Raw genomic sequence first — 21365 nt, 5'->3', positions numbered from 1 at the left:
ATACCATTTGCATGTGTTCAGGTATCCAAAGGGCCCTAATGGTCCACATGCAACAGCAAGATCATGAAATCTTAATACACTAGACTGACATTATTGTATTATATATTTTATTGTATTTAACTTTTCATTTAAAAATGCACAGTAAGCATCTTCAGTGTTCTATATGAATAACTCTTAATGTGTGTGTAATTGCTGTGTCATGTGTGCAGTGATGCTACAATTCCACAGCCTGGTTAATCAAAATGATCTTTTCTTTTTGTCTCTTAGGGGTTTCGTTGTGTATACCCTGGCCGTACTGAACAGTATGAAGAGAAGCGTGATATCTGGTGCTTCATTTATCTGAGATACCACAGTCATACTTGGAATAGTTTTGGAACTGAATACAATTCTCACAAAGGCGACCCCACATTCACCATCAGAGAGAGCTTTGACCGCTCACGCATTGAGTGGCATTGCAATACAGAGGGGAGTGTTGCAACGTGTCCCAACTATGGTGAGTTGTCACAATTTATCATTAATGTTAATTACGAGTTTATTTTAGATACAGTTTAAGTCAAAAAGAAGATCCAAACATACAAACTATGGTTGGTAGGGATTCTTCCTTGGTGCCGTTGACTGTGGAGGGTGTGTTTGTTAGGTCATGTAAGTTAGATTTTCCGTACATTTGTGGTCATGAGTCTGAAAGAATCTGTCTGAATTCATTAAAGTTTTCAGCATTAACATAGCAAAAAATAGCCATGTGCAATCTGAGGGTATATTGGAATGATCTTTCCTGTGAATATGAGCCAGGCTGGACAATCAAACAATCCCTTGTTACCCACTAACACTGTGTGGTATCATAAACTAGTGAATCTAGTTGTACATGAACTAAGCACAGAAAATAACTTCCTCAGTAAGATAAATGAAGAAGTTTTTATAACCTTACCCTACTGGGAGGGTAGTTGAGCAAGAGGAACTCAGAGCAACTCAGTACAAACAAAAGTTTTGTTTTGAATTACTGTTGCAATTCCTTTCCAAATGCTAGAGGCAGGAAATCGATTAAAGCAGCTTTGAATAATTCCTTGTATAATTTTAAATGGAAAATTATGCATTTAGTCTGTACCTGAAATGAATCTTGAGAATTTTGGTAATTTTTTTAAAATCAAGTATAAAACAAGTAGACTTTCCCTAACATGTGACATTGTAACATATAACAAAAACATCAGGAAAGACAAGATAATGAAGCAAAGATAATTGTTTATTATACAGATGATACTGATAATTAGTCTTTTCATAAGTCTTTGGCGTTTAGACACTGCAGGGAGATTTTGTAATCGAGGGACATCAGTCCTTATCAGCAGCGAGATAAATCCCCCCCATGGAGTCCAGACACTGGTGGTAGTGGCTGATGTCTTCTGCTGAGACTGATGAGACTGAACAGGTTGATGAAATGATGAACTGATGAATCTGCAAAGACCAGAGGTGATGGGGAGGTGGAGGAGTGCATCAAATGGCAATATGAAAGCACTAAAGGCAGAGAAAGACAAAACATATTTAAGAAGACAGTCGCAATATTATAGGCTGGCAGTGAAGGTATATCACTGTGCTATTGGTTAGATGTGACCAGCTGATGTGACCAGCTGATAGCTCAATGGATGCCCAGATAATGACAGCAAAGGAAATTATGAGTGAGCATGCCTGAGAGATGTGAATTGCATGATGGTATGAGAAATATAACTATAGCTTATGCATGGAAAGATATTCTTCCTGACTGAACTTTTGCTAGAGCTCCATTGATTGGCCCCCAAAAATTACTTGTTCATTAGCACACAACACAAACACTGATGTAAAAAGTATCGATTTGCTTTGGTAATGAAAAAAATTATCAAACCAAAGCATATCCTCTGACAGAAAGAATAAAAAAAACTTAACGTATGAATCTTTTCAACAGGAAAACAGGAGGAAGACCAGCGGGAGGAGGAGAGAAGACGACAGGAGCGTCTGGAACGGGAGCAAAGGATTCAAGAGGAGATAGACAGAGAGAGTGAGATCTCCAGAGAGAAACTGTCTCGATCGAGGGAGAAGCTTCGTCAGAAACAGAGCTTCAAAGGTCAGGTGCACCATCATGAGCGCACACAAGTTCTCCACCAGCAAATAGAGGATGATGCAGCTGCAATCGAGAGGAATGAGGTATGGCATTAATGGGCTACTTTCAAAATCAGCGTCTATATCAGGGGTCAGGAACCTTTTTACCCAAACAATCTAAATTTCTTTTACAAATTTAAATATTTTTCACTTATACTGTCCCAGTGCTGAGATCTGATTGGGCATTGCTAAAAACACAATTGTCCATGTTTCACTGCGGGTTGTCATGGGTAACCACTTCTTGGTCAACATAGTGTTTGCCTCTACATGCTTCACTTGGTAAGGCCTGTTAAAAGGTTAAAAGAAGTGTATGTCTGCATTCAGTTGTAGCAGCAGATGTGCAAGCTAGGCTTTGACCTTTCAGATTGCTGTACCTCATGTAAACAAAAATGCAAAATTAGCAGATAAGGGAAAAAATATCCCAAGGTGAGGTTGATTTTAAATAAACTGCTGCTTGAAAGTTTGTGAATCCTTTAGAATGTTCTATATTTCTGCATAAAAATGACCTAAAACATGATCAGATTTTTACACAAGTCCAACAACTAGATAAACAGAACCCAGTTACAAAAATGAGACAAAAACAATTAACTTATTAATGTATTTATTGAGGAAAATTATCCAATCTTACATATTGAGGCAACCCCTGCTTTCAGTAACTGTTGTGAGCCCCTTTAATGAAATAACTTCAACCAAACCTTTCCAGGGACGTTTCCTCTACAGAGAAGCGTCCCTTCTTACTACTTGGCAAATGCGCCATCATAATAGCATCCACCAAGGTACAAGCGCATCTGGCTCTTAAAGGGAATGGGAGATGACACTCTGATTGGTTTATTGCATGTTACACCATAAACCCATGATTAATTAGGAGACTATGGACAACCCCTCTGAACCATGCGCCTGGTGCATCAACCATTTTTTCCGCCATTAAAATAGAAAAGTGGATTTGGACACACCCTAAATGCACTTGTGCCATGTGCTTCAGACCGTGCACTTTAGATCGTTAAGATAGGGCCCATTAATTTGCACACACTGTATGCTGTCTATTTTCCAAGTAGCTTTTCAGCCAATAGTAAGCTATACTTCTTATCCCTTACTTTTCCACTTTTCACAGTAATTGGCTGTGATCTATAGTATCAAAAGCCTTCTGCAGGTCAATATAAATACCAATACAACATTTTCCATTGCCTTTGTTATTTCTTCTACCATCTCCGTTGGAGATCATGGTATCATTGGAAATCATCATCTATCATCCTGCATAGATAGTAGTTTTCCCTAAATTCATACTGGTGTTTATTTAATAATTCATATTTACCAATGAAAAGGTCGAGTTGTTTAGCAAATAATTTCTTTAATATTTTTGAAAATTGAGGAAGAACGGATATACCGGTCTAGTTTTTGAAAAAAGCAAAATGCTCCCTCGATTATGGACATGTCATTGACCCTGATCTCTCCACAAATTCATATGCAGCTGTCCGTTTAACTGAAATAAATAATGCTCATCTTTTTCCCATCTTATCACTTTGTTCCTATTAATTTCTACTTCTTCAGGTATTTAGGTACATAATGCACACCTTGCATTTAAAAACCAGCTTTTGTCAGAAGTGATTTGGGTAACACTTTATTGGTATGATCCCTTGCAAGTGATGTGAGAGCTATCTACAAACTATCCATAACATATCCAGAGTAGTTCTTTATAGATGAGTTGTAAGCTATAAACAGACTATGCATAACCCAGATGAAATCAAGTCTGTTGATAATCTTTTATTTGGATCTGTTGACGTTTACCTACAAAGTTACTTAACTTATGAATCCTTAACCCCAGCCCTAAACCTAACCTTACCATTATCCTAAACCTAAAGTATGTTGACAGTCTACTGAGTTCAGTTGTCTTTCACTTCATTTGGAGTGTCCAAGTTCATATTAATAGATGTTTACCTTAATAATTACTGAACACATAAATTCATAATTCTAATGTTTGTTGTCAACATATATTCAACACATAAATATATGACATCAGTCAACTGATATTCGTTACTGAGGTGTTGTTTTTATGTTTCTGATAGTCTGCTGATATTTTGTAAGTCATCTACAAGGGACCGCTCAAAATAAAGTTTGGCCGATATTTGACCTTTGTTATTCTTCAATTAGCCTACAGCTGTGGATCAAAAAAAAGAGGCACTTGTAAGAGCAAAAGCTTACTTTTTTGAAATACTATTTATGATTTTGTATAATTACTATGAATTAATCAATTACATTGATACTTTTAAGTTGCAGCATCATTTTTTATTTATTGTATTTCAGTCAACATTGGAATATTTGAGAGCCATATAAAATCCAGGAATGAAACAAATCATAGGTTCCTGACCCTTGCTCTATACAACTAAAGAAAATCCTTTTACAAATATAGTATTTGAAAACCTTACAAAATCAAATATAACTGTGCATTTTTAATTCAGGTGCATCCCCTCTTCTGTATTCTTTCTTTTTTGTTAATATCCCATGTAGCTTGCAGATGTAGAGAAGAAATTCAAAGAACTTCTGTCAAAATATGAAATCACAGAGAGTGAAGACTTGCAGGACTGCGGGCTTGAGGACAGGATTAAAACACTTCATAATGAACTGACGGTTCAATATTGCAGAGAAAACAAGCTTCCAGAGTGGTCTCAGTTTACGTTTGACCATGCTGTGGGATATGAGGAACTTTCTCTGACTGAGAAACTCACCATTCTTGAGGCAGTTCTGAAGTTAACTCTTCAGGGCACCACTGAGACTGAAGATGAAAGTGATCATTTACTTCACTGGGAGAAGAAGTATGAGTTCCTTTTCTGTTTGGTTGAGGAACTTTACGTCACAAATCCAACTCTGGCTGAGCCGATTTCCTTGAGAATTCTTGATGCAGTTTCAGAGCTTTTACCAAAAAGCAGGGAGACTCTGGGTCAAATACTGTTCAATAACATCTGGACACCAACGGAAATAATGCTCTTCATTCGCAAAGCTTCATCAATAGACCGCAATCAGATTCCCCAAGTCCTCCACATGGTACAGACCTACAGGCTAAACTGCCTCCTCACCCTCTCTGCTCTGAAGAAGCAAGAGCCACTAATGTTTCTACAACAACAAGTAAAAGAAGACAAGGACAAAGATACTGACACCATTTTAATGGAACTCTCTGAATCCCAGTGCCCAGAGAATATTCTGACAGTGATTGAGGATGTTCTCAGACACATGGAAACAGAACTTCCAAAATATTGGAAGAAAGATCTTACTGAGGAGGATATAGAGGATCTCAAGATGAAGATTAAATCTCTTGATTTTGCAAACCCAGATATCAATACTCTGAAGGAAGTGTTGATTGGAATGTCTGTAGCCGTGCAAGACAGCACAACAAATGAGCCCAAAGGCATTAAAGGCTATTTTCCAAGACAGACTCAGTTGGCATCATTACTTTTGCTCCTACTGTCACAGCTAACTGAAAATAAAGGCTGTCTCCTTGAGATTGGCACAGGTGAAGGGAAATCTTCCATTTTGGCAATGTTCGCCGCAATCCAGGCTATTCGTGGAATAAAGGTGGACATTGTGACAAGCTCTCCAGTTCTTGCACGACGAGATCAGAGGGAGTGGGAGAAGTTTTTTAAAAAGTTTGGTGTCACATCATCTGTAGTACCCCCACCCCTCTCCAAACAATCTTCCTCTGTGGAACCAGACAAGTTGTTAGAAGAGGCATACACACAACAAGTTGTGTATGGCACTGTTGGTGCTTTTGCAGCAGACACATTAAAACAAGAGTTTGAGAGGAGAACTACCCGTGGAACAAGAGGATTTGAGCTAGTGATAGTGGATGAAGTGGACTACATGACCTTGGATAATGGAGTTCAAGTGACATTCCTGTCTCATGAAGCCAGCGGTTTGAGGCATATGGACCAAATTCTTGCCAACATTTGGACAATGACATCTACTTGTCAACCAATTGAAATGCTAGATACAGGTGAGATAAAATGGGCAACAAGGATCCAACATTTCCATAAGGCAGCAACATCTGCTGTTATGGGATCAGAACCATCTGACAGCTTCTCAGCCTTTGACATTTTGCTGCCAGGTGTGGATTTGGGGTTCTTTTCACCAGAGGATGTTGAGACATTGAGGCAAGCTATGAGTAAGACAGAAACAGAAAACACAGGTGATGACTACCAGGATGACGGCTGGAGAGCGATTGAACAAGTCATGAAGAAAATAGGAGTTTCACAACAGTATGATCTGCTAAGTATATTTCAGGAAGTAATGGAGAACAGTGTGGCTTTTGAGTGCTATTCTGAAGAGAACAACAAAGCCAAACGTTACGGGACTGAGGAAAGACATGCTGACTTAGAAGTCAGCATGTTACTCCTTGAAAATGGATTAGCATGTGAAATCATGTCAGAAAAATCTCTCATTGAAGCAACTGTGAGTGCAGTGAAGTCCTGTATTAAGTACTCAGATGAATGTTCTGATTCTGATAAACATGACAACTTCATCATTATCCCTCACTTCTTGAAGGGATATGTTGAAAATCAGTTGCCAGTGTTTGTTGAGAATGCCTTGAGGGCCATTGAGATGACTCAGGGCAGAGAGTACATGATCGACATTTCACCAGCTGCTGCCAACGTAGCTGCCAGTGATCCTGACAAGCATCAGTATGATGCCATAATTCCAGTGGACTTCAAAGCAAGTGGGGTGTTGGAGAAAAACAAGAAGTGGGGTAATGGACTCCAGCAGTTTTTGGAGATGAAACATCAGCTTGCAATTTCACCTTTGTCCAGTGTGACCAACTACATGTCTAACTTCCATTACTTTAAACGGTACATCCATGGAAATGGCATATTTGGTGTTTCTGGCACATTAGGGGGAGATGCAGAGAGAGACTTTCTGGAAAGGCATTACAGAACAAAGAGCTATACTATTCCAGCTCATCGTCATAAAAAAGTGGTTGAGTTGCCAGCCCTGCAGGTGAATGGGGGCAATGACCAATGGATCCAGACTGTTTGTGATACTACCTGGAAAGTGGCAAGTAGAGGACAAGTTGTCCTGGTGATATGTGAAGATGTCAAGACAGCAAATGAGCTACATGTGAAAATGCAAGACGAAGAGAGATTTAAGCCACACCAGATCACGATGTACACAATTAGTGAGAGACACAACATTGAGAAAGATGAATTTAGTGGAGGGAGGATTATCATTGCAACAAACCTTGGAGGGAGAGGAACAGACATCAAGGTTGAGGAAAAAGTAAATGAATGTGGTGGCCTCTTTGTGCTTCTCACGCACTTCCCACGCAATCGAAGAGTGGAGAAACAAATCTTTGGTCGCACTGCTCGGAAAGGAAACCCCGGCATGGTCCAGATGGTTCTGAACCAGGATCATCTTGCTCCAGCTTACCAAGGTCAGTCTGTTGAGATAATGCGACAGCTCAGAGAAGAGTATGAAGTAAAGCGTATAAGTGAAATGGAAAGTGATGAGCTGGTAGAAATAGACTTGAAGGAAAAACTTTTTTCCACATTTTGTCAATCCCTCGTGGACTTTGACCAGGAGTACAAGAAAATACAAAACAAACAAAAGTTTGATTATCAGCCAGCCCTGAATGCTTTGAAAGAAGCATGGGCATTGTGGCTGACTCTTCATGAGGAGCATATCAACAGACATGATGACATCAGTGACCTTCAGGCAGACCTCATCAAGACAATGAATGAAACTAAGGGAAAGCTCTTGCAAGGGGAAAGTGACAATTTCTATGATCACATTAAGCAAGCCATTCTCAGGACTGACAAACACTGCAGAGACAAAACAAATGACTATGGAGCTAAATCCTGTTGGCAGAAGGCAGCAAACTCTGACCGAATGTACAAAGCTGTGGCACTCTATAACCAGGCATACATCACCCTCAACCTGGCCAAGGGTGACTATAAAGCAGAGGCAAGGGAACTGTTGGAGCAGGCTAAAAAGTCCGTGGGTGTTTATATCTCAGAAACATCAAACACAATGGTCTCTTGTCAGATGTCTGTTACTGACAAACTGAAACCACACAGCAACAACTTTCAGAGTCAAATGGAGGCCAGAATGAACATCTTCAAGTCGTGGACGACATACATTGATAATGCATTGAAGAAACTTGTGGAGCTGGAAAAAGACAACAGTGATGCAATAACAGAGGAACGTTCGGTCTACATGTTGTTAGAGGAAAAAGATTTCATCACCACAAATGAGCTAATGGCACTCTATGAGCTTGGCCTTGGTATTGTTTTTGAGGTGAAAAAGAAACCCAAGTTTTGTATTGATGCTCTCATTTGCTTCTTCATCGGAGCCATCCAGGTGTTGGCTGGGATTCTTGTTTGTGCCTTTTCATTTGGCACTGCAAGTCAGATCGGACTTAGCCTGATAAATGAGGGAGTATCAGACATGATCAGTGGAATAGAGGGCATGGTAAAAGGAACGTTTGACTGGGTACAATGGGCAATATCCAAGAGTATCAGCATTGGTATGTCGTTGCTTACTGCTGGATTCAGTGCCATCAAGAAAGCTGTCACTGCAGTGTACAAGGTAACAAAATCCCTGCTTAATGGTACTAAGTCCTTCTCATCTGTTGCCAGGGATATCATCAAGTCAGGAAAACATGTGTTTTCATCTATCAAAGGAACTGCTCAGTCTGCCATCTCCTCCGTTGGTAAACAAACCTTTGGAAGTGCAATGAAAAAGATGACAACTTCAACAGTTGTAAAGCAGAACTTAAAATATGCTGCCAAGTATACTGCAAAGGAAATAGGGAAGCAAGCTGTGGTCACTGGTTTGAACTATGCAATTGATGAAGGCCTGAAGGAGGCCTTTAAAAAGATTTTGGATTCAGCTTTTAAGGATGTTGTTACTTCAGCAGTGAAGCAGAACCGTGACTTGGATAAAGCTATCACTGACTTCATCTGCTCACAGGTCCCAAAAGCAGCCATGCAGAAAGATAACTTTAAGATTGGCAAATTGGATGAGGAAGAAATGACTAAAACAATCGCTGTATTAGCTGAAGAAGTAATTCCTGACCTCATGATGGACTGCACAACAGTGCATGAGGTTATCAGTGGACTCACTCAGGTGTGCAATGGAGCAACAGACATTATGAACAAAGGAAAACTTTCTGGTATTATTAAGGCTGCCGAGTTAGGTTTGAAAGTTGCAGAGTACACTACCCGTTTCATTGAAATACTGAATTCTGTTCCTACAAAAAGGGTCATTGATGAAACTTTTGTTCCTACTTTACTGAAAGACATTGAGGAGCTTCAGCAAGATGCAGAGAAATATGATCAAGATGGACGACACAATTTACCAGATGTTCAACGTCTTAAGGACAAAATTCTGAGCACCCTTGCAGACAGTGTGTCCCAAGCATTTATCAAGGCTTGCTCTGGACATATGACCTCCATCCTGACAAAGACATTTAAAAGCAAGTTGAATGATGCTACTGGTAAAGCTGTTGATAAGATTATGGACAAACATACAACTCAAAGTTTTTTTGATGACCAGAGACACAAGCACAACATGAGATCAGCCAGTCACAGAACTGAGAAGTCGCTAACAGAGAAGGAACGGATGGATTTAATGGATTACATGGAACACATAAGCAATGTAGATCACCCTGCCACAGATGTTGACCTTATTGTGCTCACAAAAAGTGGCTTACTCAACGGTAGAGGGATTCGCCTCACTGTCAATGATGAACATAAAAACAGACTCTCAGAGGAACATTACAAAGGAACAGACAAGTCTGCTGGCAACATAACACTACAGCTGACAAAACAAGCAAAAGACCTGCAGCCACCAGAGTAAGTTCACTGAGAAAATCCCACTGATAATTTCAATTTAATTATATGCAGATTAAGTAGTACAACTACAGTATCCTATAAGATTGTGATATTTGTGGATTAAAAAGTATACATTCAGATATTTCATTTGTTCTTTCTCAGGAAAAGCAGTTCACAGCAGTTTTACAGCGGCCATTTTGACATTGTTCAAGATGATGGTACAGTGGTCAATGTGAACTCAGAGCACCAGAATAGTCTCTATCATGCAATCGCACAAGCAACTGGAAGTGATCGAAGCGATCTTAAAGGAGCTGCTGTGAAGCTTCGTGAGAAAGTGAAAAATGAAGTGAGTATCCATCTTAGAGGTTGATAACATTTTATGTAAAGTGAGTGTAACAGCACAGGGGGAAGAGTGCTGTGAGTGTATCAGGGGGCATGGACAGAGTCAGATCTCCTGTAGAGATACTTTACTGAAGGTGTAGTGTAAATAGAAACTTAGCTGCTTTGATCAACATTCATTGTCAATCACCAAACTTAAAAAAAAAAAGTTACTACTTAAAAAATGAAGTTTCAAACATCCACAGATGCTACAGAGCTACTCCTTTCAGCTGCAATCTAAAGCAGCTTATTATAGTTCTGGTAACTGATCAATACTCACTAGTCCTGCTGACTAGAGATTCCTGGGGCCTAATGACCTTCCTCAAAAGTTAAGCCTTTCCACTAAGCTATAGTCTGGTTATATAGTAGACATTGACTTCATATTTCCATGTCCGTGTTGTTTTTATTGAGATCTGGGACTGAGCATCTTAGCTTGATCTAACTAACTAATGAAAAGGTGTTGATTTTAAATAGAAGAACAGTCCCATCATGCCGGTGTCTCATGTTTGAATTGTTGGTTGTAAACTTAATTTTCCTGTTTACTGATTGGATATTGCAGCAGATAAAGCATGATGGGATATTAGTCAGAGAGCAACACCACTGTGACTTCAAGGATAAATTCTGTTAATGTGTTCATGTGAGCAAATCACTATATTGAGACACTTTTTGATCAGGTTCAGGAAAACTTTGCTTCGTACGCACCGATTCTTAAGCTTCAGCGAGGCTATGACTACTCCCACAAAAACCCTGGAAAATACACCATCACCGGAGGAGCGAAGCCAGGAGGAGCCAGCCATTCTGAACTTCTTACCGAAGAGGAATATTTGAAGAGTACCAGCTCAATCAAACCTGGTGAATGTGATGTTATCAGAAGCTATAAGCTTGCATCTGTTGAAAAATACAAATGGTAAGTCACTTTAATAATCCCACAAGAGAGACGCCAGAATACACTCAAACCTTTGTGGTCTGAACTGGTCACATGGTGTTTAATTTGTCCAAGTGTAACTGCTATTCAGTTATTTGATGTCCATGAAGTTACGTTTCAATAAGATCATAATATATAAGGGCCATGTATGAAACAGTAATGTATTTTTGTTTTCCAGGTTGATAGATGCTCGACAATCCAAGAACAACAGTGGAACAGTGAATGCAGACCACGTTCCCCCCAAGGATTCTATTCGCAAAGCTTGGGAGAGGACAAAAGACAAACCTGAGCTACAGGAGCAGCTCAAAAACAGTAATCCAAAACTCTATGAAATGATAGAGAGCATAAAGGATGACAATAATGGGCGGAATCTTATTGCCATGGAGGTGTTGGCCAAAGATCACAAACGTGCTCTGACCACGGCCTCAAGCCACCAAGCCAAGAAGTGCCGGTAAATATTAGATTTTCCTCTGAGAGTTCAACCAGATGAATCCAGTGATCTCGTACTTGACCTGTAGATGATGTTCTTGTGTTCCTCTTACCTCACAGGGAGCTGCTAGCAGAAAGTCTTGTCAGTGGAGATGTGGAGACAATGCTGAAACAGTCTATGATTGTGGCTCACCCTCTGACCTCACAGGAACTTATGGCTGATTTAGGTAAGACCTAGCTGGCGTGGTTTATGTATGCTGACAAATTAACACACAAAGTCTTTAGTGAAGAGGACAAAATTTAATCTGCCATAAAATTATGAGATTCATTACTTTCATACATGCTGTCTTTTAAGTCTTTTAAGTTACTGATTCGGAAATTGATATTCATACTATCATTATGTTGTATGCTTTTACAAGCTATAAAAGCCACTCAGAGTCTCTCAAGTCCTACTGAAGTAAAGTGGCAATAAAATGATAAAACAGGGTATTTGGAGACTATACTTAATAACAGAGTGCACTTGGGATGCACAACCATAACCATGCAATATTTAAACACTTTCCTACTGTTCATTGCACCCATCATTCTGCTTCCAGGTGAAGACAGAAGACCACCTCATAATGAGATGTCAAAGGAAGGCATCAGGGGCTACTACAAGGCAGGTTACACCAATCTTGTGACAGTGTACAGCCGGCAGGGACTCATCGATCAGAATCAGAAAGATCAGCTGATGGAGTGGGTGAATCAAGACAAACATGAAGATAAAAACACTCCTGAGTACCTGAGTATCAGGGATTCCTTAAAGTAACTGTTAAAACAATGGAAAAAATAGAAAAAGAGAGAATGATAGAAGATGCTAACTGATTATTGTAATAGTAATGCATTTGGACTCATATTCTGGTTGTGGTTATGTGTTAGCAAACACTGAGTCTTAGTACTTTGACAGCTTCCTGTGCCTCACCATATATGGCTATAAGTGACAGGAAGAAGATGGAAGTAATGTGGGATAATGGAAATGGTGGTAAAATATAATTCTTTAACCGCCTTTCTTTTTTTTTTTTTTTTGGTGGTGGTGGGGGGGGGGGGGGGTTGTTACCTCTGAGTCAACTTTCGTTTTTGTTTCATTTGGAGCAGAATTTAGTTTGTCATCATAGATAAAGTATTTTACATTTAATGAGCAACAAAGTGTCTTTGAATACATCAGAGTGAGTCAAAAGTCACCATCGCTGTACATTGGCCACGGCTTTATCGATAGCCAAGACGGTCTTTTATGCATTAACAATTCCAAATGCCGCCGTCATAGCATTGTAGCTTCTTTTTTGAGTAGAAAAAGTGATATCTAATGACCACTCTGTTCTCAGCTACTTTTCTATCTGCTCCTAACAGCTAGAATCAGATTTACAATCAAAAATCACAGACCTCAAAAAATCTGAGGGGACATTTGACCCCTATATTGAGTTGCATATTGTGTTCAAAATGGCTACTGCATGATATCACTTTTGGATTCAATGAACTGAACTGACGAACTCGTCCTCCCAAAAACCAAAAACAACACTATAAGTCATAAATTCAGTCACCAGAAACGACCTATAGTTACTTTTGAGTGACAGACACTCCAAAGGATCTTTCTTGATTGCAGGTATAAATTACCTCTGTGGTCGTTTAATTTGGAGGACTTGTTGGAACTGACAGAATGAAATTCACACTATTCACATTGTACGAATGAGAGGTTCATAATCTTGGATTTTGGAATGTTTCCCAACTTTACAAAGGGACATCTGTCAAAGTACACTCTGATTGACTTGATTAACACTGCCAATAAGTGTTGTGTTAATTAATGTTACTAGTAACTCCCAGGTCCGCCAGTTTATCAATCTGTCCATTTTAATTTACATAACCTATACATTTTTAAAAGTACACTTTCTTAATGCGCTTTTACTCAGTTAATTCCTTGCTGTGTATGTCTAATGATCTACTCTATTGTTTTTTATTATTTTGATATCTTATCAGATTCTTTATTTTAGTTTATTCTTACTTTTATGTTCTTTTTATCATGCTCTTACTGTCATTTTATTGGGTTTGGCTTTTTATTTTGCTGTTGTTAAGCACTTTATAACTGTGGTGCCACCGTATCTCTGGTGTTCTTTAAGATGCCATGCTGAGGAGCAACATGATTAATCTACTCATGAGGTGTTGAGCCTTAATCAGACTATAGATATTCATGCCTGATTAATACTTATTGGATTTTCGTTGCAGCTGTCTATACTATGAATCTTTGTGGAATTAGTTTGACATCTATTATTCTGGAAATCATACTTTTTGTGTCAATTTGATTTTGAATTTTCCTAAACTATGTGCTGTATAATTAATTAAACCAACTATACTAATCATTGTTTCACCACTCAAAGCTCCTGCTATCCAGGCGCGAAAGACTCTTGTTGGATGGATTTCTCAGAATAAATTCTGGCAAGATCATGTTGTTATCCTGTGACTATTTGAAACACCTAAAATGTCTTACGACATCATACACACTAACATCTACACAGGCAATAAGAATGCTGAAAGCAAACTGGATCATTAGTGTATTTGAACTGGAGCATCCTCCCATCAAATCCATCTGGATACATGGCTGGTGAATTTCAAGAGGAATGACTGCCAAGCAAAACAACACTAAGCAGAGATTTCTGGCCAACTTTGCTTCTTTTACCAAGTAGTTAATTATTATGCTTAGTTAACTAGTGGTGTATTTTCATTGAGTGTCATTGGTGTGCTTGAAGACAATATTAAGCTATGCAGATTGTTTTCATAAATCTTATAAGCAATAAGTTCTAGTGTGTTAAAATCTTATTGATGACGTATCTGTAATCTCATGAATCACATTTAATCACGATATAAGTATAGAAACACAGTAAAAGAATCATAATCATACACTGGAGAAATTTGAGTGTGTTTTACATGTCACTTTGCTTGGGTCTACATTAACGTCTTCACCTTTTTTTAAAAATACACTCTGGAGAAGATCAAGAAATAAGGGTGTAAAATGACAAGAATAACTTGAACAAAAAAAATAAAGGCCAGAAAACAACTTGGCAATAATGGTGTAAAATGATCCCCAATAACTATATAAAAAAAATGAATATAACTAGATAGAATTGAATATGCCAGTACATATCCACGACAGCTCAAAACCTGTCTTGAAGGGTTTTGACCAACAACGGGTGACGAAGATAAAATATAATGGTATAATTGGTCAAAGATAAGGATGAACAATAGGTGTGACCTATGCAGACCCAAGGGTATAAAAACTACTTTGCTGCTTGGACCTCTGACTCCTGATTTTTTTATCATCAAAGAGCAGTTTTTTAACCAAGTGTTTCTCCAACTGCAATTCATCGATCTGGCACAATAAACTATATATGCTTAAGTGGTCCAATTTTCTGTTTAAAAACATAATGACTGAGAAAAGTTCAAACATATTCCATCCAGTTTTTGCTACTCTCAGCTGTGGCCGTGCAATGCTGCACAGAGTCACGTCACCCAGGCTGTGTAAACTGGTTAAGAAAATATTAACTGAAATCTTGCATGCAGTTTCAAATTCCCCTTTCAAACATCTAATGCATCTAGGGCTTAGTTGTCAGTCTCACCACATCCCACTAGAGATGAACCACAGGTTAATGTGCTGTCATACAGGAAAGGAGCAAGAACTAAAACATCACAATGTCTTCTTTTGTTGGAGAACCAATCAGGGTCTTACAGTAAATAATAGTATATGTTTTTGTTTGTTTTTTAAGCATGTTCTGTGGTATCAGAAAAAGGGCAGTTGTACCAGTGATGAAATAAATATGACAGAGAAAATTGCATTTATTACAGCGACAGATTATATTAAAAGGTATGATCTGAGCAATATGTAGTCTGCTACAGCTCCTAGAGTCTACTTATGGTCTCCTATTTACCAGTGGATATGATATGTGACCACTTAACCAAAACTTCATTTCATGGTCTTCTCATATAATCTCAAATAATCTTGCTTTTAATTTGACAAGTCTACATTATTATTTTTTCTAGTTGATGTTGTGGGTGTATGTGCTGTGTTATTGTGTGTAGCTTAATAATAATAATAATAATAATAATGATGTGTCCTGTGTGTTTTTTGCTTTGTACTGTTTGTTATTGTGCTGTTATGTTTTATTTGTAAGGGACTGCAGATGAAAATTAGCTTCAAAGCTAACTCTGGTGCAGTACATCAAATTTATGTTTAAAACTGTACATTGTCCCAATAAATACAATACATATATCTATAATCACTAGGTGCATAACTTAGATATACACACACTCCATGGCTGTCTTCTGGAGCAAATCTCAGAGTTAAGTTACAGTAAGGAATGAGACACCATACACTTGGTAGTACTCCAAATCAAGCTCAGGGTAAAATGTTTGTTTTTTTATCATTTGTTAAATCAATATAGTTCTGTGGTATTCAATGTTTTTAAAAATATGACTTATGCTATGTGTACTAAGGATTACAATCCAAGCTGAAGTAGCTGTTGTTCCATCTTGCCCCCAACTACGTCATAATCATGTCATGTGAACTAGAACTCTGTGCTGAAGTGGAATATATTGATCTCCAACAAATAATTGCACTTATTCTCAATAAAGTTGTTCAAACTCACCAACAACTCCTTCTATTCCCTCTCAAGTCTATCACAAAAGTTAACGACTGGGATGTGAAGTAGGGCTATTGGCCTTGGCTATTTTTAATGAGGCATTGAACTGTTCATTCATAGTCGATGGTTGTTGCTGTCTAAGACAGTTGTTGAGGCCAATGATAATAGTACAGTCTTAACCAGACACAGAGAAGCAGAATAACAACAATAAAAACAATAACAGTAATAATAATAATAGAGATATGACTAGCAATAGCAAATAGCAGCAATAGCTGGGAAAGGACACAAACAGGATCGCCCCACCGTCCCTGCACCACTCCCACAGTGAGGGCCCACAGCCTGGAACCAGGGGTTTCCTGCGAGATGAGACAGCACAAAAAATTCGGGGGAAGAAGCCAAGATGGTGACATGCACTAATGGTGAATGAATGCATACAGATGGAGAGGAGGAGGAGGAGAGAGGAGCTCAGTGCATCATGGGAAGTCCACCGGCAGTCTAGGCCTATAGCAGCATAACTAGGGGCTGGTCCAGGCAAGCCTGGTCGGCCCTAACTATAAGCTTTATCAAAAAGGAAAGTTTTAAGCCTACTCTTAAATGTATAGAGTGTGTCTGACCCCCGAACCAAATCTCCCTCCCATTCTACTGTTGGGACTGGTGGGAGTGCATTTGGTTATAAGTAATAATTCATAATTATAAGAGATAGTTATGAATTATAAGATCAAGAAATTATTAATATTAATAATGTAGGGGGACAACTGCTTGCTCTTTAATTGTGTTAACTAATCTTTGATTCTTAAGGAAAATAAGAGACAGACTCCCTGGATTCCTAAGTTTGTAACTTATGTCCTGTTATTTGTCATGTAAATACAAGAAGAATGTTATAACTTCCATAGGTGTATAACTATCTACTAGAGAGATATAAGACTGAGATTGTATTAACCTTTTATACTACAGGTAACAATACTACCCTCTATTGACAAGGGTTAATGAATTAAGGGTTATGTGAAGAGTTAATGAATGTTTGGTAACCATGTATTTGTATTTTAAAATCACCCAAGTGTTTAAGCTATGATCTGTTAAACTCATAGACAATCATATTTGAATAGTTAAATTAGACAAGTAGTTGTGTTGCAAGAATGAAGTTTCTGAATCAATAAGAATGTAAAGCTATAATGTTTGAAGGATTTGAATTTAAAGTTTTCTTTTATTGTTAAACAATAGTCATATTGAATGCTTTTATATGACAAAGTAAGGGTGACGTTGAATTTATATTTGTTTCTGAAAGTAATCTAATCACCTAGGTGTTGCCTAATTTTATTTCCTTTGACTATAGTATTAAACTTTATTTTAGTAGATGGTTTGAGATGTGTAAATAGTTTGAGAAAGTTGAATCAATGAAGGTTGTATGCTTAAACATCACGAAGTGTTAATATGAAGGTTAACGTTTGTTGTTAGAAGTGACTTATTATGAAACATATGTAAACTACTAAACTGTTTCTTTAATGGTTTTACAAATATGATACAAGCTGCAGGAATGTTATTTATCAGAAAATATCATGAAATGATTGAACATTATGAAAAGAATGTGTTTACAGCTTTAATGTGAAATAATAGTCAACAGTTACTTGAAGTGTGAGTTTTGCATGTAAAAACTCAGCATTAGACTTCCTCAAAATTCCTTTGCTTCAGGAGATGCAGGCTGCAAACCACCAGCCACACCTAAAGCCCCTAGAACAAAGAAATTGAATATTCATCAGTAATTCGGTGCTCAACCCTTTAGAACTCACCCAAACTCCTCCAGTTTTATCCTAACTTATAAAAACAGCCTCAAAGAGATTCCTCTTTGAGCTGGCCTCCAAGAGCTCAAGAAAATTCTTAAGAGGTCTTTTTCATTTGTTCTTCAACTAAATGTATCCGTATTTAATCTTTTATTGCAACAAGTTAATTTGTTTGTTTTATCAGTAATATTAAGTTTTGTATAGTAATTTAATTTTGAAGTAGACACATACAGTATTTTATTTTGAAATAAACGCTGCTGAATGTTTGAGTGTAGCCAGACTAAACTTTATTCGGCACTCAACTCAAGTTACTAGAAGAAGAAGAAGGCGGCGGCGGCTTGAAACTGAACTTCTACCTGCTCTCTGAGAGTAATACTGCAAACCAGAAGTGAAGCCAACCTAAAGACTCTTTCAGAGCAGCCTGAAATGGCTTGATTCTTTTGCGGCATTCAACACCTCTGCCTTTATGAAGATGTACTCACAGCCCACAGCTGATGTGTACTCTTTCACTTCAACGCCGCTGGTGATTCTGCATCAGACAAAGCTGGATCTATAGTCTATGTGCTGGTCCTGCCGAGATGATGCCTCTACCAAGACGAAACACCTCAACAGTAAGGCATAACATGGCTTTGTGATCAAGGGTTGATGTTGAATAATGTTAAAATTAAAGAATTTATTTAGAGAACTTGAATTAGCATTCCCTGGTGCAATACGTTATGCCTCAAGTCACGCACTTTGAGCCACTCTTGCTGAATAATTTTCTTTATTGTTTTTATTATCATTCACAGACCTTATTTATTTATTTATTTTACTTTGTTTTTATTTATTATTTTCTGTATATTATCTTATGCTTCATCATGTATCCTCAAGATGTTTAGATATTAATAAATGTCTTCATGGTGTTCAAAGTGTTTGGTTGTTTCTTTGAGCTGCAGTAAACAGAGGTCACTGTTTGGGACAAGAGCTTACAATTGTGAGACTGATTCATTGATTAAATTGAACAAGGGTTAGTACTCCCTCCTAGTACTAACAAATCCTAACCAAAAAGGAGGTGGTGCCCCCAGTAACAAGGTAATTCATTAATAAAGTATTAATACTCCTAAATTTATGGTGCCCTGTGTGAGGCCAAATCAATCCAACTACAATTAACAATATGGGGCACCAACTATTAGAGAGCCTCACAGGGTGGACACAACTGTCAGATCTGTGAGGAGCACAGTTGGTTATTAGAAATAATTAATAATTATCAGAGATAATAACAGCAGAGTTGACTCAGGTGAAGAAGAGTAGGGCAGAGAAGTTATCTGCGTCTTAATGAAGAAAATCCTTTTCTTCCTTCTGCAGGCAGTGAGAGCGCTGTGTTGCAGCAGCAGCGGTCTCCCTCAGATCCGGTATTTGTATTTCAGCTCGTCCAGAGAGGGGAGTAACTTCCAGTCAGTAGGGGAAAAGGACACGTGCACAAGCTTACCTCCTTCAGTAAGCTGGCTCACGGAGGGACAGAGCTTCCCCCTTGCATGGTTACTTTGGTAGGTGAGTTTTTCTGGGTACTCTCAGTTTTTTGACGTCATGACTGTGTAGCTGGGACTTCCTCTATGCTGGGAGTGTCTCTGCCAACGAGAGACTAGTTTCTGGTTTAACACCTAGGTGTGAACTGAGCAGTGCATGTTGGGATGTGGCATCTGTATTGGACTCCCATTGTTCCTTGTTATCAGGCCTTGTGGGTTACATGCAGGCCTACCTTGGTCTCATGCACATGGAGTATGAGGCTCAACACTACTTTTGGAGACTGTAGGAACCACAAGTAAGCCTGCATTCTGGGAGCACAGTGTTCTAGTGGGCTAAAAGGGTACTATAAGCTCTTTAAGTTACAATGGTGCCAGACCATTAAGGGCTTTGTGAGTGAGGAGAAGGATTTTAAATTCTATTCCGGAATTTAACAAGAAGCCAATGCAGTGAAGCTAAAATGGGAGAAATATGATCTCTCTTCTTATTTTTTGTCAGTACACATGCAGCTGCATTCTGGACCAGTTGGAGAGTCTTTAGAGACTTGTTAAGGCTGCCTGATAATAAGGAATTGCAATAATCCAGCCTAGAAGTAACAAATGCGTGGACTATTTTTTCTGCATCTCTTTGAGACATGATGTGCCTGATTTTTGCAATATTACGTAAGTGAAAAAAGGCAGTCCTTGAGATTTGTTTTATGTGGGAGTTAAAGGACATATCGTGATCAAAGATAACTCCAGATTCCCTACGGTGGAGATGGGGGGCCAGGGCAAAGCCTGCTACAAGTACATTACTATGTGTCGTAGTGGGGATCTTAGTAACTACAACCTTCAGGCTAGATGCCTGAAGGTTGTAGTTACTAAGATCCCCACTTTAAAGTGAGCTGTTTTTTTCTAGTAGGACTCAAAGACACTAGTGGAGAAGGAATGAGGGGAGCAGAAGAGGCCTGTGGGGAAACCCAGTCAGTGGCTGAGGTGCTGACGGCAAGTGGGTCAGAGATCAGCTCAGGAGTGGTCGGTGATATGGGGAGGTGAGGGGTGGCTGGAGAGGGAAACACCAAGCTGTTTTGACATCAGATCATCCTGTTCCTGAGTACCAGCTGGTTAGGAAATGAGAGCTAGGGAGGTTACATCAACACCTGGTGATAACGGTTGTCTGTCCTGTGACACATCGCTAGGTGGTATTAGTGGGGAGGTAGTGTATCTGGGCTGTCACCTTGGTGGAGTTAGGTTAGGTTGTTGAAGTGTGGGACTTTGAATGTCACTGTTGTTGGTAGAGAGATTTCTAAGATTCGATCTCTGTTCTAAGCCTGTTGAGACTGGACTTGGGATAGATGCAAGATAGATAGATGTCTAGCCTGGGGCAGAGATGGGAGGTGTCTAGTGTCAGTAAGCTTACAATTATACCTGTCTTAGTTTAGCTATTATGGTGTCGTAGTGGTCAGCCAACATTGTCAGATTATTTTCCATCTACTGTGCTGTATTAATTTTGAATCTTTGCAGAGTAGAGGGGTTAGGGGACACTGGTTTATTGAAAATAGTGATCTCGTTGGCTTTCCTCATCATGCCAACAGGGAATGTATTTTTTGTACAGCATTTGTTATATTTCAGAGTGGTGGATAGCTTGTAATAATTTGAAATATGTTTTTGTTTGATTTGGCTCAGGGGGACCACTATGAGCACCACTGTCAGCCTGTCTGTGAGCTGGATCTGCAGGGACCTGAGGGGCTGTCTCACACTCGCTCTCC

At 38.8% G+C, this 21365-nt stretch overlaps 2 protein-coding genes across 2 annotated transcripts in view; one reads left to right on the top strand and one right to left on the bottom strand.

Moving 5' to 3' along the window:
* The window catches only part of LOC122981723, a 930226-nt gene extending 916078 nt beyond the window's left edge, over nucleotides 1-14148 (top strand). Inside the window, exons 8-10 of the mRNA XM_044350415.1 lie at nucleotides 11423-11695; nucleotides 11794-11900; nucleotides 12270-14148. Coding sequence (XP_044206350.1) covers nucleotides 11423-11695; nucleotides 11794-11900; nucleotides 12270-12481 — 592 coding nt within the window. The 3' untranslated portion in view covers nucleotides 12482-14148. The remainder of the gene's footprint in view (nucleotides 1-11422; nucleotides 11696-11793; nucleotides 11901-12269) is intronic.
* The window catches only part of LOC122981768 (polymeric immunoglobulin receptor-like), a 724120-nt gene that overhangs the window by 565791 nt on the left and 136964 nt on the right, over nucleotides 1-21365 (bottom strand). The window lies entirely within an intron of this gene.

This window comes from Thunnus albacares, chromosome 5 (assembly GCF_914725855.1).
Source record: "Thunnus albacares chromosome 5, fThuAlb1.1, whole genome shotgun sequence".
Lineage (NCBI taxonomy): Eukaryota > Metazoa > Chordata > Actinopteri > Scombriformes > Scombridae > Thunnus > Thunnus albacares.
Note: the sequence above shows the minus strand (reverse complement) of the source record. Positions and strands in the feature narration are given on the sequence as shown.